The sequence below is a fragment of the Echiichthys vipera genome (genome assembly GCF_963691815.1).
Source record: "Echiichthys vipera genome assembly, chromosome: 4".
Lineage (NCBI taxonomy): Eukaryota > Metazoa > Chordata > Actinopteri > Perciformes > Trachinidae > Echiichthys > Echiichthys vipera.
The window spans coordinates 10,693,423-10,712,113 of record NC_139829.1 but is presented as its reverse complement, the minus strand read 5'-3'; the positions used below and the strand labels follow the sequence as shown (position 1 = coordinate 10,712,113).

General features: G+C 39.7%; 2 protein-coding genes across 2 annotated transcripts; one reads left to right on the top strand and one right to left on the bottom strand.

Annotated features, from left to right (window-relative positions):
• Positions 1-233: 233 nt before the first annotated feature.
• On the bottom strand, positions 234-6,947 carry lrrc8ab (leucine rich repeat containing 8 VRAC subunit Ab). The gene is made up of 4 exons (XM_083912088.1): positions 6,845-6,947; positions 5,662-5,787; positions 1,596-3,714; positions 234-1,415 (listed from the first exon to the last, which is right to left on the bottom strand). The coding sequence occupies exons 3-4, from the start codon at positions 3,705-3,707 to the stop codon at positions 1,140-1,142; spliced, it is 2,388 nt and encodes a 795-aa protein (XP_083768214.1). The 5' UTR covers positions 3,708-3,714; positions 5,662-5,787; positions 6,845-6,947; the 3' UTR covers positions 234-1,139.
• Positions 6,948-7,054: 107 nt separating this feature from the next.
• On the top strand, positions 7,055-12,894 carry hscb (HscB mitochondrial iron-sulfur cluster cochaperone). The gene is made up of 6 exons (XM_083912671.1): positions 7,055-7,509; positions 7,625-7,721; positions 11,215-11,304; positions 11,483-11,627; positions 12,551-12,598; positions 12,744-12,894. Exons 1-6 carry the CDS (start codon positions 7,133-7,135, stop codon positions 12,836-12,838), a joined length of 852 nt encoding a protein of 283 aa, XP_083768797.1. The 5' UTR covers positions 7,055-7,132; the 3' UTR covers positions 12,839-12,894.
• The last annotated feature ends 5,797 nt before the right edge of the window (positions 12,895-18,691 follow it).

Genomic DNA, 18,691 nt, shown 5'->3' with positions numbered 1-18,691 from the left:
TCAAGCACTAGGTCAAACCGGCATATTTCCCAAGAAAGAGGCCATCAACTCCTCCACTCTGCCAAACTGGCTCCATATAAGGATCGCTCTCTCTGGTCTAATACCATGTGGTGTACTGCTACCAAGACTCAAGGCAACCAAACAACTCATCCGTCTCCACAGCACTTGCACTACTAACAGTCTCCTCAATGACCTCTCCCCTCCCTTCCTCCTACACCTTTTTAGACCCAAGGATCTTAGAATCCATAAACTATCTTGACAGAACTCTGTTATTCGATTGTGAGATTTTATGTGTATGATATTCCAATCAATTTCAAACCAAGCGCACATGATGAAGGTATTTGAGGGCCATAGTAATCCATCTACAGTGGAAAAAAAAACATGACCACATGACTTACAATTGAGGTCTGGTCTGTGCTAGACAACAGATGGAGAGTTAAAAACCATGAAGTAGTCCCTATTCTCACTCAAACTTACAGGGTTGCTAGCTTGTGATTGGTGTCATAATTCCATATATATTTGTTGATTTGTCAAATATTCCAAGTGAACATCTGCAAAATCTTTCCTCATCACATCAAATAAAAAAGTTGCAGCCTCTAGTCTGTCATGATTTTATAATGAATGGCTGCATGTTTAAAGGCAGATAACCTCCCTCTCATTTTTAAAGCTAACAATACATGAAATATTCTTTTCATAGTGTATTATATCTTGATTTGACAATAATCTGATGTTGTGGAAATTGTGCACAGTGGAGACTTTAAAAGTTTTTTTTTCTGTCTTTAGCACAGTTGGCCCACCGTTTTGCATACTTCTCCACCTTGACTGAGAAGCACAACTGTAGCACTGCTACACTATTAATAAAAAATGCATCATTACATGGGTTTAATGGAAAGGCCTGAGAAGTTGTTTGTGAAGGAGGGAAAACCAACTGCACTGATCAGAATTAAGAGAATAACCAGAAGCCCCTCTGTATTTTGATTCCGCCAACCTGGCCCTGGTTCTTGATACCCAACCTTACTGGCAGTACACTGCAGCAGGACTAACTGCCTGCTTTGACAAGCCCTGGGACAGTACAGAAATTCATCCGGTGTCAGGGACAGTTGGTCGGTATCCATTTTCAATCACAGCCACAGACCTGTTCAAGCCTGTTCTTTGTCAACTTTCCATAACTGTTCCTTGACCTCCGTGGGCAGGGTGTTGAAGAGGTCCTCTTCCACCACGAGACCGGTTCTCTTTAGCTGTCGGCACTCGCCCAGCTCCACAGGCAGACACTCCAGACGGTTTCCTCTCAGCTCTAGCTGTGTCAGCCCGGTCAGCTCTCCAAACCGCGATGGCAGAGACTGCAGGCAATTGTTCCCCAAGTTCAAAGTACGAAGCTTCTTGCACTGGAACAGCTCATTAGGCAGGCTCTCAATCTTTATTTGAGGGTGGGCAGGGTGTTGTGATGGGAAAAAGAAAGAGATATTAGAAGTTGTAACATTTTTCAGCGGCAAACAAATAGTTAAAAAAACAAAAACAAAGGACAAAACATTCCAACTTACAATCAACAAAGATGACTTTTTTTTTTTTTCAAAACAGATTATTCAAGTATTTACCCTGTTGGCTGTAACTGCCAGGTACTGAAGGTTCTGGAGGAAGCCAATGTCTGTAGGGATATAGGTTAAGTTGTTATGGCTCAGGTCCAGGAAGCGCAGCTTGCGACAATAAAACAACTGGCTGGGGATCTTCTCAATCTTGTTTCTGTTCAGGTACAATTTCTCAAGGTTGGTCAGTGTGCCAATCTGGATGGGAATGTAGGCAATCTGGTTGTACCAGAGCTTAAGGCAGACCAGCCGATGAAGGTGCTGGAAGCTGATAATCTCTTCAATGGTCTTTAGGTTGTTGTCTTTCAAATCAATCTCCTGCAAGTTGTGCAAGCTGAAGATAGAGTGCGGTATGCGTTCCAGATCACAGCGAATGAGCTCCAGCTCAGTCAGGTTCACCATCTTCTTTAGGCTGTTGAGCACCATCAGCTTGGTGCCTTCATTATTGACCGAAAGCTTCTGGAGGTGCATGCCCACATCAGTCACCACCTGAGGTAGCTTGGTGAGATTGCTCTTCAGTCGAAGAACTTTGAGCCTCTTGAGCTCCCGGAGCCCATCAATGACAATGTAACGGTTGTTCTCCGCACTGAGATTCCCTGTCAGATGAAGCTCACTGAGATTCTTTAAACTGTAGATCCATAAGGGAATCTCTTTGATGTCAGTGAACTTGATGTGCAGAGACTTCAAGTTCTCACGCAAAAAAGCCAATGCAGGAGCTTCGATTTTGGCTGGTGTGTGGTAAAGCCACATCTCTCGCAAGTTGACCAGCTGGGCGATGATCGGCGGGATGGTGACATCGGGGATAAGCTCCAATTTAAGAACCTCCAGTTCCATCAAGTCAAACACTGTGTCTGGAATGCCACTCAGCATGAAAAGGTGCAACTCCAACTTCTCCTGAGAGTTCTTGGTAATCCTTTGCCTGAGTTTGTCCAGTGTCCACTCATTGTTGAGGTTAAGCTGCCTCAGCTTATTTTCGCTTACTTCTGACAGGAACACAGCGAAGCGTTTAGAGTACAGAGGGTCATACTGATCTATCATGTGCATCATAAATGCAAAGTCATTCTTTACATCGGGTATGTCACTGTAGCTGCTCTCTTCCCGTATCGACTCAAAGGAGTACTTCTTTAGAGAGCGCCGAAGCATCCAGCAAAGTGTGTACATGCAGATCAAACCATACACCACTACTAAGCTAATGTAAAAACAGGCTAAGATTTTAAAAAGTGTAGCCAATGGGTGAGCACAACGGTACACGCTGTAACCTGTCAGGCTCTCAATATTCACCGAACAGTCAACACTGAATTTAATATCGTGCACATAATACCCTGTGTAGCAGATTATCAAAATAAACTTGACTACTTTGATGATAGTCTGACGGATGTACAGTCTATACACAATATCTCCTTCTTCAACGTGTATACGGAACTTCTTGACTTTTTCAAACAGGGCTTTTGCCTGTTCGCCCTCTTTCTTGTCCAAAACCCCTGTTTCTGTTCTATCTACAATGCCCTGCTCAAAGCGTGTCTTAGCCTTTTGGAGCATAGGAACACTTGCTTCAACATCCTCACTGATAACAGACTCCTTGTGGTCCATTGAGCCGTTCATTTTCATTGGTTTTGGGTCACTCTCTTCAACCACCGTCTCGGACAGTGCCCTAGTTGTCCATGGGGAGTCAAAGCATTTCAGCAAGATGGATACAAAGTGCTCTAGTTTGGAACTAGTCCGTGGGAACTTAAACCAAAAGTTGCTGCAAGCTAGGAAAATAAGGGTGTGAAGTAATACTAGATAAGGAAAATACTTGGCAAACCAGTGCAATCTATTCTCATAGCACACAGCATCCACATAGTTGTACTGGTGGCGGTCCAGATCATACTGGATCCCTTTGGGCTCCAAGAACAATGATGCAGCGAGGGTAGAGTTGAAGTTCTTCTTGCAGGTCTGATTGACCACCCATTTGCAGGGCAGGCAGATCATCTTGTCCTGGGTGACCTGCAGTGTCCCCCCAAACACAGAAATCATAAGCATAACAATGGAGATGTAGTCGGTGAACACATCCCACCATGGCTTCAGGATGCGGTATGCCGGCTGTGTGTCCACAAAGTACCGCAGCTCAGTGATGGGGATCATGGTTTATCTGTGGCAAATAAAAGAGTGGAGGACATGTTTATAACAGAGTACAGTGATATAGAGAACTATACAGCCTTGTCAAACATACATTTTTCAAAATTACAAAGAAAAAGCTCCTTCTCTGTAATGCCTGAACAGCTTCGACACAATGCCAAGCCTAAAAATCAATATCACAATGCTAACTAACAAGGTCATGCATCAGAACATTCCAGACAGCTACTTTGAAGGCTGCCAATAGTAAGGAAATTGAGATTCATGTTTGTTGACAAGAATTATCTGATTGACTTTACTGAGTGGGCTACCATATTATTGAGTTAACTACTGTTAAACAGACACAATTTATCTTGCTTTCAAAGGGGAATCATACTGGACATGGTATTTCAAATGTTGCGGCCAAATGGCAAACCATCCATCAATAAAATACAGCCTAAAGTCTATTTGTCTGCATTTTAATTTTGTTCCTACAAATCTAATGGCTTGACCCCTTGAAGATAAAAAAAATTATCAAATATCACACAGGCAGCTGCACTGACCGTGTATGAAGGCAATACATATACTGAATGATTACATTAACAGAACAATCAGTTCATATTGGCTTAATCAAGAAAAATCTGTTCACTTTATATTCATTGGGAGGGGGCACTCTAATTAGCAAGGATGCATTGAGTGAACTTTTTATTTTCGGTTGCTCATTGTGAAATCAAAAGTAAGTGCTTCAAACTGATTTAAAGTATTATGATACTAAGGAGGGTGTTTATTATATGAGAAAACCTTCAAAAATGTATTTCAAATTGCATTATTACACAACAACAGTGGTTGTTGTGCTAATTGCTAATTGTAGTTAGTAAAGGAGGTCAGACTACTGGCCAATATCATACGTGTCAGTAACAGTGCTGATCCAGGCTACTGTATAGATGCATCACTACCAATATAATATTTCTATGTGGTTATTTGATCAATTAGCAATTAGAAATATGTTCCAAAAATGTATGTATGCATCAAGATATTGTGAAATACAATTACATAAAACCATGTTAGGGGATTTCTCCCCCCCATATTGCCCAATCCTTATTAGGAATACATCTTATATCATGCAGTATCCCATCTTCACATGTCAAACTAGATATTATTTAAGATAGTACTCCAAGATGCTGGTATGGAATATAACCAGACTTAAAAAGAAAAAAAACACTTATATTTACAACATAATGTCTGTAAGGACAGACAAAAAGTGTTCTTAATAAACTTGAAAATCTGTTGTACTTACAGGTCTGAACTGTAAAGCAATAAAACCAATAACTCCATCCGTAAACAGCCAAGAGCGATCCACAACTACTCCTCTGCCGCTGCTGAACATCAGAGCCAGATAACGCCCTCCATATCAACCTCTAGCCTTGTGTGAATGTGACACACCCAGCGTGTAAGCTTGAGAAGTCACTCTTCTAAAGATGATGTTCCGTTTTGGCTTGTTCAACCCAAACAACACAGCGGCCAGAGGAGCCACCTCGCTCCCCTGCTCGCTATTCTTAGCCATTTCCTTTAATAATACCCAGAGTATTGTCTGTGGGGGCCTTGAGAAGCACCTCCCTCGACCTTCAGGAGAAGATCCTGTTTACCTTATAAAAGCTGCTGTCTCCAACCAGTGTCTCTCTGGAATACTCCACTGTCACCTTTTGCACCCCCACCTTCCCAAAAAACCCCACCTACACATACACAACAAGAGTCTGGAGTTGGCATTCATCAGAGCTTGTACTTTGTTAGGAAAAATAAAGGCGAGGAGTCAAGACGCCCAAGCCTGATCCATGGCCAAATAAGCATATTTACACTGGCCCCAGTTCAGAGACATTTTTGCACACATATAACCATTCCAGTACTGTAACCTCGTATTTGGTAAATGATGTAGCAGCAGCAGCAACAACAACAACAAGCCAAGTCATTAAGTAAAGATATTCACCAGTTTGGAGGTGTTATCTGTGCTCCAGTGCCTGATGATGACCCGGGTGGACAAGCCACTCTCTGTGTATCCAAAACTCTTCATGGACCATTGTCTCTCTCATTGCTATGGGGTTAAAATGAAGACCTGAAAAGAAAAACGGGAAAAGACATGTGGTTCCAGCTGTTTTCTAACATAGTTGGGAGTTCACCTTTACTCACAGTATTACTACTATTCGTATAATTCTAGTATATAAACGTCCATAACTTGTTAGTCATATTCACATTACTATATATATTATTACAGTTAGTTAATTATGTGGTCGATTGCATCTCTGGGTCTGTGTGTCTATCTCTCTCAAGACAGATGGCTGTCCACCACAGAGCTGGGTCTGTTTGACATACCTGCCTTTTAAAAGGAAGGTTTTTGTTGCCACTGTGTGAACAAGATGCCTGATAAATACTGTACATAGATATTTGTATTATTAACAGTAGTAGTATATATAGTGCGACTTGCTGCTGCTCATGGGGGAATTGTTGAGTCTCTGTAAATCCTAAATAAGTAATTGAGTGTGGTCGAGACCTACTCTTTATGTAAAGTGTCTTGAGATAACTTTTGTTATGATTTGGCACTATAAATACAATTGAATTGGGAGTGACATGCGTAAAGAAAGTTACCTGCATGCGTAAAGTACTGATCCAAGTTATGTTCAAACAGCAATACTTTATAAACTATGTGTGAATCCAGGCCTAATAATCCCCTTATTAAACTGTTAGGACGTAATACCGTGACACATATTATTTGTGTTGTCAGAAACATGTAAGTTTAGATGGATGCACCTACTTATCCATCACCCACAAAGCTCATAACGTTAGCATGTCTTTGTCATGTGGCTAGGTAGGTTAGCTGAGCACAGTACTTCTCAACAGAAAGTTGACTAAAGCAGGGTGATTTATTTTTCTACGGACCACTACATAATGTCACAGCGACACAAACAATGTCATAACAACACGCTCATTTATAGACAGCCGACCACAAAACGAGAACATTTGGTGCGGTTTAAAAACGTTAGCGAACTGAGCTAGGCTAGTGTTAGCTAGAGAGCTAACCCACCGGTTCATCCGAAGTTTATATCTTGTAAGTTAATAGCACAGTGCTACAATGCTAACATGTTATTAAAACTATGCCATGATGTTCGACTTACTACGTTTCCTGCGCTGCGGTCAAATCCAACGTTACTTTAATATCAAGAGTTGCTATCAAATTGCGTTAGCTGTTGTTTTCTTCCAGCATCTCCTCCGAGACTGTTCTCTGCTTTACACCGCCGAGACGACTGATGGCAGTGTGGTGCTTTTTTTTTGTTCTACAAACATAAAAGAAGAACTCTCTTCCTCCCTCTTTCTGGAAAGGAGGTGTTTATGTTTTGACAGTCAGGAGAAGATTTTTATGTTTTGCCCAATCTCGCTACAGCTCTAAATAGTGTACTTAGGAAATGTTGTCATTGAACTCGCTGCGGGTTGTGTGCTCATCCCGGGCTTTACTGCTCCCAAACAGCCTGAAGACGAACCGGCAGTCTGTTTATGACATTGTTACATGTTCATCAGCACACTGCACGCGTCCCAGCTTCTCCAAGAAGGACACAGGGGAGAAGAGCAACATGAACCTCAAAGCACTGGGAAAGCAAAAAATAAAGCTAATTTACCACAGTAATCAAGTCAGTTCACACAGGAATTACTGTACAGGTCAAGTGAAACTGAACTGCTGGAAGTGCAAACAGCCTCTTGACAAAACACCTGCATTCTTCTGCATGTCATGCAAAGTAATCCAGCCTCCTGAAGAAGGGACATCCTACTTTAACATTATGGATTGGTGAGTATCTTTGTCTCATTTGTCATAATCTTTCTCCTGGACTTTTTTTTTTTCATCAAGCCAGCCTGTTTCAGGCTGGTGACATTTCATATCACCATGTGTTGCCTCTTTTCAGTGACTACACATTCACACTGGACACACAAAAGCTGCAGAAAAGATACTTGCAGCTCCAGCGGTCTCTACATCCAGACAACTTCAGCCAGAAATCTGTGGTAGGCAGGGGGGTGTAAGGGGAATAGAGATCAGTTTAACATGGTTCATGAGTCTGCTGAGGCTGTCCTATCTATTAGACACTTGACTGCATTTTTGTTCCGTTAGAATGATTCATTGTGATATGGTCAAGGGGATAATTCTGCCCAAAGTAGAAAGATGGGTTTGTTAAGATGTTGCCATTGAGGCCGTTATAAGGCAGCTTTCCCTATATTTAGCTTCCAGGCGAACAAGGTCAAGGCAGGACAAGCGAGTTCAAGAAGTCAAAACTGAGTGGAAAACTTGTAAAAAAGAAAGATATATATTGTAGAAATGAATGAGTGGAGAACAAACATTTTTTTTATTTTAAGATTGATGGTATGATCAATGCTATTTTGACTTGTATCAGGAAAAGTACAGGTGTATCTAATGACATTAATGATGGCTCCTAGGTGGCCATTCAGTAATCCAACATGCACATTAACAGGATCCTGGAAGTGGTTTACCTAACTCCTTATTACACATGCGCTTGCACTGCTATGACATGCCATGAAGCATACTGTTAAAAAGGTCTATTACAAAATAATGTACATTGTAACTTTAAAAATCTAAGAAAAAAATAAGGGTAAATGAAATGCAGTTCAATAATAAAGAATGAATTAGGACTAAAGATCCATACGAGTGTACTAAAAAAAAAACACTAAAAAAGCACAAGCATGAAAGTCTGAAGATGTAGGACAAATAAAGTTTGCGAAACAAATTTATAGTAAGTTTTTTAGTATGGTAAAGTCATTCGAGGTTAAATGAGTAAGGACAAGTTAGTCAAAAGAAAGGTCACTGTTTATCATGTGGATACCTTTCTATTCTTCATGTATTTCATAACTTCTGCTAGAGTGGATCTATAAAAAGCTCAACAAATAACTTCAAAGCATAGTCGAATACAGGGCAGAACAAATTACTTTTGATTGGTGATTAATCCCCTTTAATATTTCCTTAGGAGATTTATCATTTTATTTATAAAAAGCCAGAAATAATAAAATGCCCATTATAATTTCCCAGCACTGTAGGTTTTAAATGTTCGACAGTCAACTACCCAAAGATATCCAATTTATAATCAAAAATCATTTGTGAAAAATGTTGTATAATGTATGAGAAAAAAATATGCTTATCTAACTGATGTCATCAGGGTTGTTTCCGCATGGGCTACGAGACCACCCATTTCTAACAGAAAGCCTGTGTTACAAACTGGGGAGTGAAGTTTTAAGTCATGGGCATTTACCGTGAGGGTTTAATGACTAATAAGTTTCATCAACGGAAATAGAGGATGCAGTGTTTTCAGAGCTTGACACAAACTAGGGACTAAGGGTGTTTTCACACCTGCTTGGAGCGTTTTCTCTCATGGTGCGGTTTGTTTGGGCAGGTGTGAACACAGCAATTGCTTTTGTGTGCGTACCACCGACTGTATATAACCACGCGTCCAATCATGAGTTGATCACGGCTGTCAATCATGACGTTCCCCCCTGTTTTTATAGCACCAAATAACTAACTCAAACCAAACATACAGGAACACTTGAACAAACATCAGCGTGATAAAATTACCTTTTGACACAATCCATGTTTGGGAAAAATGTATTTGACGTGACTTTTTAATTTGGTCCATGTCCCATCCGCTAACAACAAGGGGGCGGGACTTATGACCTATACATCAGCGAGCCACCAGGGGGCAATCAAGATGCTTTAGCTTCACTTTTGAGGAGTCTTCAAGCCGTCCATATTTATGTATAATCTATGCTGCAGACATAAACAACAAGGCGGTTTTGATTAAACGCACTATGGTACGATCAGGTGTACTCTGCAAGTTTGTAGCCACCTGTAGCCAGGTGTGCTTTGCAATCTGTGAAGCAGCAGAGCATGCCAAACTGTAGCAACTTGTGTAGTAGCAGTAGCAGCTAACCAGAGAATTGCATAGAAATATGAAATAACTACAGAAATAATACAGAAATATGCACTACCCCAGAACACAGGACCTTCTTGTGTCATTTGCGTTCCTGTTTGTGGTAATGCAATTTGATTCACTTGGATTTTTTTTTCTGCGTGAAAAGAAACCGAACCAAGGGTAAAAAAAAGTTTAAAAACTGATCAACTGATTCGGACCAGAGCAAACCAACTGTAGATGTGAAAACACCTTAAAAGTCAGCATATCTCAGCCGCTACTGCTTCAAGTATCACTTTAAGACATAAAATGCTATCAATAAAAAAGCACACAGAAAACTCACGGTGACGTTCTGAAAGACACTAAAGGGAAAAGACAAGGTCTTATTGTGATTTTTCCACTTGTCGTTTGTCGGAGCATTCACTGTAGGACTCCTCTTCACTCTTGATTTGTCACTTCTTACAAAGTATACCTTTCTAACACCAGAGTCTTGTGAGGAAAATAGGGTTGACCTTGTTAATCAAATCCAGCCCAAAGCACAATTAAGCTGACGATCAGACAGGTGGGCCTATATTTTACATAAAAACCTTGACAAATGCAGCTTTAAAATTGTCATTGAAAGAAATTACTTTTCCAAATGCATCTGAGTGGTCTCAAGTTAAATGTGTTTATAGGTTACTCTGCAGTGATAAACGGTTGACTACATTTTCACATTATCCAGTTTCCCCCTCGTAGATCATTAAAAAATTGCCTGGCAGTTTAGAAGAATAAGCATTATGAGTACAAGGAGGAGAGGTGGTGTGTTGCTTAGCACGTAATTTATTCTGTACACGCAGGTGCAAAAGCACAATGCAGAATGTTGTCATGATGCAATATAAAAGCTTTACTCATATTCAGCAGAATGTCTGAGGAGAGGAAGCCTAAATGGTTTCTCCACACACAACCTGTCTAATATTGTACTGACTCTGTTTTATTTATCAGCACCTCTGGCCATTTTTTCTTAATTAGACATCTTCTAGCCTCAGGAGTCTTCATCATATATAGAAAACTCATTATTTATACAAGACTACAAGGCAGCCATCTACTGCACTGGTTACAAAAACAGCTCCAAACGATAGGCCCATGGGCCAGAGCTTGAGACTATTGATTTTCACAGGAGCTGACAGACCTGATAGCTGCAAAGTGTACTTGGATCTGCTAACCATTTCCAGTTTTTTTTTCTCCCTGACTTGTTTCCACACCTGTCGTGTCAAACTTGCATCTGGATCCCTTGAAGGGTCCCAAACTGCTCAACTACTAAAGAGGAGCTGTATGTCATGCACCTAATTGTCAATATCACCAAGGAGTTGGTGTTTGAAAAATGACATTGGTATAGATTGGGGAAACAAGGTTTAAAATAGCTAATAGATTTAATTCATTTTTGTGCCAATTTGGTGTGTAACTCTGGATTGTGTGAATATGTGTTGTTCTGAATGCAGTTTGTCCGTTAAAAAGCAATAATACAGACTTTCCTTCCTGTCTTTAGTGAACAAATATGGATTGAACCTCACTGAAAGCAAACTTAACAGAACCCTCTTTTACAGAAAGAACAGCAGTATTCAGAAAGTCACTCGGCTCTTGTGAACAAAGCATATCAGACTCTGCTTAAGCCTTTGAGTCGTGGTCTTTATATGGTGAGTTTGAAATCCCTGACTTAACTTCTAATGAATAGTTTATTTTCATAACTGCAAGCCCTGTCTGTCTGATCGCTTGTTCTAGAGAAACATCTTCACCATCTGCCAGTCAAAAGTATGGATTCAAAGTATGGATTCAAAGCAGTTGAGTTTGATGAACTTCCATCCTATGTTTCAGCTGGAGCTGAAGGGGATGCATATAGAAGAGGGCACTGACTCTGAGGCTGATTCTGAGTTTCTAATGGAGCTGATGGAGATCAATGAGGCCCTCGATGAAGCCCAGACTCCAGAGGAAGCCAATAAGATCGGCCAAGACACTAAAGGTAAATAAGTATGCTTAATCAATTTATTGAGTGAAAGCCCGGTTGAGTGATTCAAGCTGAGTGTTGATCATGAATTAGCACAGGTGGACATTTGGTGCTGACACATTAGCTATGCAGCCATTTAAAAATTTTGACTAGTTTTACCTCTCAAGGCTTAAAAAAGTTACTGTAATGAATGAATATAATAAAATAGAGACTATGTTCTAATGATATCAGACCAGCCATGACGCCTTCCCTACTATCTGCTCCCCTAATACTGGCCCCCTTGCTCAGATCAAACCCATTTTCAAACTTTTCAAGCTTTTATTTTTGAACACCTCAACTACACTTGTAACGTTTTATGGCTGTATCTTGCATGGTTGTGATGCCATCGTAGTCTGGTCACGGATAGATGTCTCCAGGACCACATTTTGCCATTATGACACACTGTCGGTACCTGTGATTACCATGGTAACAGCAAGTGCGGTTTAGTATTACCTCCAGCACTCCTAGAGCGACAGGGGAATCTGTTTACAGTTCAACCAAACAGACTCAAATTGTTGGTATGCATATGTAAACATTTTACAATCACTCAGTGGCTAATGCATAAAAAATGGAAACCATGAATAGTAAAAAAAATGGGATATGACTTCATGAAAATCTTATAATATGACTTTACAGAATGGACGTAAATGCCTACCGTCGATATGCAGTATACAACAAGGTTAAGGTTGCTCAATTTGTTTCCCCGTTTTATAAACTAAAAATCTTAAACGTTTTATTGTATCCATAGGCCAGATGTTGCGCATTATGTCTTTGATTTTTTTCAAATGTGGTTTATTCAACTCGAGTGTGCTTTTGCACCTCTATAAAAAAGCACCATATGTGCCATGATGTCTTGTTAACACATGCAGAACCGGGACTTTTCTCCTCCTCACTTGCAGGGAAACTGGCAGCATTGACAGAGGCTATAGACGCTGCCCTTCTGAAAGGTATTATCTTCAGCTGGTGCCCTGAACTATTTTCTGTCCCTCCGACTCATTCCTTTGCTTGTTTTGTAATCTATGCTGAAGCTTTCATTTAAGTTGCTGAGTGACTCAGTCATTGAACTTCTTTTTGCATTTTTTTTATCATCAGGAGAGCTCCAAGCCGCCAAAGCCCTTCTTGCCCAAATGAAATACCATGCAAACATTGAAGACAAAGTGAAGGAAAAGCTTTCGGAATTCATGTAATTTTCCCCTTTATTTTTTCAATAATTTTAGCTACTTTATTAAGTATTGTACAGAAGCACACAAAGTGTACATCTATTGTTCAAACTGAATAATAAAACCACTTGTTATGCATAATACAAACTGGATTAATGCTAATTTGTACTTAATCTGCTTCTTTTTTTAATTAAAAAAACTACGTATGTGAAGTTGTAACTGGGTGCATACCATATTCCACTAATTTCACAAGCCTAATCATATCCACTTGTACCTAATGTATCATTAAATATGACAGAGATCTTTAATTGACTCTGATTAAATGTGCTGCTCAGAGTGTTTATATGATTATCCTGCCTATCAGTTCAGCATTTTTGTCATGTGGGACTCACACACACAACTGGGACTCTCATTCAGTTCCTCAGGGTACCTTTAGGTGGAGACATAACACCTTGACAATCATGCAGAGCAGCAGTACATGTTGTACAAACTGGATATGAGACCAGAAGGATATACGTTATTTGGGTAGACAAGCTATTGAATTATTTATGGTGGCCTCACATGTAGCATTAATGCGATGATAATCAGGAATACCCCAATGAATGGCGATTACTGGATGAGTCAAAGTTCTATGATCTGTGTATAGCTCTAGCTCATAAATTGATGTACATTGACCCAGTACACCTATGCCTGCAGCACACTGATATAGGTGCATTAGAATGTAAATTCCTCCATTTTCTCCCTGATTTATGTTGTTTTTTCTACATAGTAGAGCCATACTCAGTAATTACTTTGCAAATTGGAGCTCCAGTCACATGAAGGCTTTTGATCCGAGAAACTGATACAGGAGCAATCACACTGAATAAGGGTGTGTGTCACTGAATCTGATGGCAGAAAGGGAACCATCAGATAACATTTCATATAAAAATGTAATTTGAGACACTAGCGTCTCCAACTAAACCATTTGATTTGTAATAGTGGTTTTACACGGACACGTTTTCTTTCTGTGCCCCACACCCTGATGAAACACCCTGCTGTAACACATCCTGACTGGTTGTTTATTAAGTCTGGAACAACAATGTCATGTGTCTGAGGGTGTTTCTCTGTTTTACTGTTGATAAGCAGTTTCCTTAATACACATGGATAGACATCGAATTAAACAAGGCTTCTCCCACCACAAGGAGACTAACAGGCCTATTTATTATTCATGTTGTAATCGGAAGGCATCTATGGCACCTTTGAATTAATGAGAAAATGTGATCAACCAACTCTGAGGCCACTGCTGTCTCCCAGAACTCTTTCAAATTGAGTTTGAAAGAGACAAAAGGGAAAAAACTCCCCCTAGCTGGGCTGTGAAATTGACTTGGATGGGAAAATGAACTAGCTACATGCGACCACCATGCACTGGTCATGGTTCACTGGTTTTCTTCAAACATTCTGTCTGTATGACCCAGTTAATAGAATTCCTAATAGATAATGTCAATTATTGCACTAGTGAGATATTTTGTGTAACTAGCTTTTTCAGTTTCTTATTGAGAGTTATATGAGAAGTTTGATACCACTCAGCTTAGCATAAAGACTAGAAACGGATGGAAAAGCTAGCATCGTTCTATCCCAAGCTAACAAGATTAGCTCAGTTTCACATAGGGTTATTATGTGCTGATACTCTTTCTTTGCAGTAACTGCTAGCATTTTTACACTTTTCTTTTGTAATCTTAAAATGCTCCTAATAAGGGTATGGCACACTAAAATGTAAAAGAAATCCACCAGGTGTTGAAATTCATCAATATTCAATTTTCATACATTCTGATAAAAGTCTGACCAATCATTTTATTCCGACTGAATAAAATTATTTGCTGAACTTCCTGCCTATCGTCCGTCGGTCCGTTTCACTTGCGCCGCTCAGGCTGCAGGTCAATCTCCCCCGAATTTGCTAGGAAGTGGGACTTTGGAGGGAATTGCTGTGAGGCATACAAGAAAGGTAAGAATTGCTTTAATGCTCTGAATGTTGAGTATAGTCCCTTTAATTGAGAGCTAGGAGAGTAGTACTTCTCATATAACTCTGCAATAAAAGTGAATAAGCGTGTTTCCCTGGATTTCAAACTATTCCTTCCTGATTTGAAATTATGTAATTAGTGAGACAGATTTTGCATTTCAATTTTTATACCATCACAAATCCTTCCTTTATATTAGGGATGTTGTTTTTTGCAATCCAAATTGAGACTAAATTCATGACTGCATATCACCATGCCTGTGAAAAATCTAATCATTCTAGGCATATTGTGCAAATGTTGCAACTATGAAAATCACTGGAGAGGAACCTTACCTGGATTAAAGTGTCTAAATAAGCCTCCAACAACGTGACTAATAGTGCATGTCATAATTGCAGTATTAATCATTTCCATATAGCTTTACCGTAAATATCATAATAAGATTAACGTGTTCTTGTGACCCATGTCTTAATCATAATGTTTCCTTAATCACATTAAGGCTGAAATGTTGGTGGGCCACTAAAGTACGATTGCAATACTCTTGACAGAAACCTAATGGAAAAAATCCTTATGATGATATAGTATTAACACCACTGAACTATATAGAAATGTCAACTATTGATACCAACAGTAGCCAATGAAAGGCCTGATTTACAAAAGTCTAAACCGGTGGAGGATGAGTCAATGAAGCTGAGCTCTTTTTACCTCACAGTCGAGCAGCAGTCTTTATGATCCTCACCCCTCTGCTTGGCTGCTGTGTGACTCAGCCGTTGAGTGTCAGTCCCATCATCCCACAGATACCTCAAGCATGCTGTGTGTACTTGTATCTCACCGGGTAGTAATGCCATTATAATCTACCACTATTAGGTTTTCTTCCCGCCCTTAATCCGTGTTTGTATGCTGTCATTTTTTTCCCCCAAGCTGTTACTTTGCCTCCCCACAAAGCTCCTGAACTACAGCCTACTTTGCAACCTGAAAAGTGCTCTCCGATTTTTTGACTCATGCCATTTATTTGCTTAGTTTTGAGTGTGCGTCTTTTGCTTTTCTTTTGCTGTCTGAAACCACACATTGCATGGTGACACTGATTTGTGCAGACAAAAGAATGTGACAATCTTCTCAAAGATCAAGAGCGCAGTAAAATCTGCTACAGTATTAGTGACAACAACACAACACCTGGCATGTCTGCATATGTCTGCTAATGTGACGTTAAACAGTGAGAGGATTGGAAAATAGAAGCTGGCAGCATAAAACAACAACTATATTTACATTTTCTAAACACGTACGTAAGCATTCATCCATTTTCTCTGAATATCGTCTCCATTTTATGCTTAATGTTAACATCTTATCTCCAACTTTAATGGGGGATCAGTTCATTAAAACAATCATTGTGATATCTCAAGCACGCCAAATTGTTTTATTTTTTTTGCTGATTTAATGTAATTATTAGTCAAATCAGAACACATTTTGACAATAACCGCCTTTCTTCTCAGCTACATGTTTGTGGGGAGAATTCCCAGAGGTGATCCTCACTACAGCAGGCGAACCGTTGCTCTAAGCTTTCGATATCAACCCTGCTGAGAGATTTTCTGGGGGAAACTCTGCTCTCCTCAGCAATATGAGGTGAAAGCCAGTGCATTTGATATGGCATGTTTGTGTGTTTGTGCACACATGTTTGTGCAGGAATCGAGAGCTGCCGTATCTTCAAATCCCTTTGACTTCTCATAAAAAGCTGCCCACCCAAAAGCAGTTGTCAAGTAATCCCCTTATCAATTGCCTTATCCCTGAACCTCTTGTCACATGTATTCCTCCAAATTATATAGGATTTGATCTGGTACACTGCACCAATCAAATAAATTTGTTGTTGTGTAGCAATCGTGTCTAGTAGCCCACATCATGTTAGTGTATATTCCAGGATTTACAGAAAAGTGGCAGTTTTTTTTTAGTAATCTCTTTTCATATTTCAGATGAGTCAGAATTGCCCAGTGTGCCACTGGTTCATACTAGATCCAGCAAATAATTACAACTGTGCAAAAGCCTGTGTTGCTTATCAATATATTATTCTCTGGCATACATTCCTAATAATTGGGCCACTAATATAACTCAAACTTTCTTTACTGACTTTTTAATGATGGCAAGGTTTTCAAACTAACTTTCTTAAACAGGGTTCCCAACACATCTTCCAGAAGCATGCGGCTGAATCACAAGCCTTTCGGCTCAAGGACAGAGAACTTCCAAGGGAAAAGAAAGCACCAGAGCACACGATTCATTTTCAGCTTGTAATAGTGCAAACAGGCTAACGCTCAACACTTCTGTGTTTTCATCAGAGTCAAACAGAACTAAAACAAGGCAAACACATATATAGTCAACCAACAGCAGGTGAGCAATTATCATCGGATAATTGGTTTCAAATCTATTGGATGGTGAATTCACAAGTGGGATTTGCTATTGACAGCGTCAATATACCACGCCCATGCAGCACAATTATACCAGGAACAGATTCTTCAAGTTACAAATGAAAAAAGATACACAACACAATAAGTAAAAGTACAGATTCAAGGAAACCGGACAAATTCAATTAATTAATTTAAGCCAAACTGTTAAGAGTATGGATTCAATACGCTTCTTTGCAGAGCAGTGAGTTGATAATGTCAACACCTTTAGGAAAAGGTTAAAACATTTTTATTCCCCAGATCCCACACTATATATCAGAGGGTCCTAGATAATGACAAGGAATTTCTTTTGGTGGAGAAAAAAACCAACAAACTACAGCTATGAGCAGCCTAAAGTAAAAGGAGCGCACTCATGGGTCACCTTTTCCACAGAATATTCTTCTCTGCCCACATAGTCAAAAACATAATCCTTCATCACTTGAATCTCCTCAAAAGGGATGCATCTATGAATGGCATCAGCTCAGTGCCTCCCTTGATCACATTTAAACGTCTGCAATCTGAGAGAAAGACAGCTTCATTCTGACACTAGAAAACCATTTAACACTGTACTGGCTGCTCAATCAACCAAAAGCTTTTTTTTGCTTTGGTCCCTGTGCACAATGTTCTATCTCATCAGACACCAAATAGGCATACTTTAACACATTCATGTACTGGTAGAAAATACACCTTAAATTCCTTCATAAACTGCAGCAGCACTACATTCTGACTTTGTGGTGTCCTTGTTGTCAGGTTCATGTTGGACAAACTCAAACAACTTTAAAAATGTGCATATCTGAACAGAAAACATGGAGGCTAATTATGGCTCTGCAGGGTCATTGAAGTTGGAATAGAAGAATCCTTACAGTATGATCAACTCACTACCAAAATGCATACTTTTAAAACAGTTGAGCCCTTTAGCTTAAATGAAGAACCAAATTAGTTTTTTGTAATCTTTTGCACATGATGGATGCAGTACTTTTTTTATTGTGTACTTTTTATATTTGTAACTCAGAGAGATATTCGTGTTTTATTTTTTCCTGATATGATTGTGGTGCATGGGGGTGCAACATTTTGGCCACTGGCAATGGTAACTCCCACTTGTGAATTCACCATCCAATAGATTTGAAATGCTGTTCAACCAATTATCCTATGAGGATTGCTCACCTGTTGTAGGTTCACTACATAAGTGTGTGCCTTGCTTTTGCTCTGTTTAACTCTGTTGAAGATGCAGTAGTGCCAAAACCTTAGTCAATTTGCACTATTAGAGGCTGAAATATCAGTGTGCTCCGGTCCTTTCCCCCCCTTGAAACCAATCATTGTATTCCAGTGATTGTACAGGAAACTACAAACAAACTGAGCTAAGTTTTGATATTCCATATTTGACACCTGACAATTTTTTCCTTTGAGGTATGTCTATGCAAAAATAGGAGACCTGTTGAATGCAAATGTGCATCTACAAA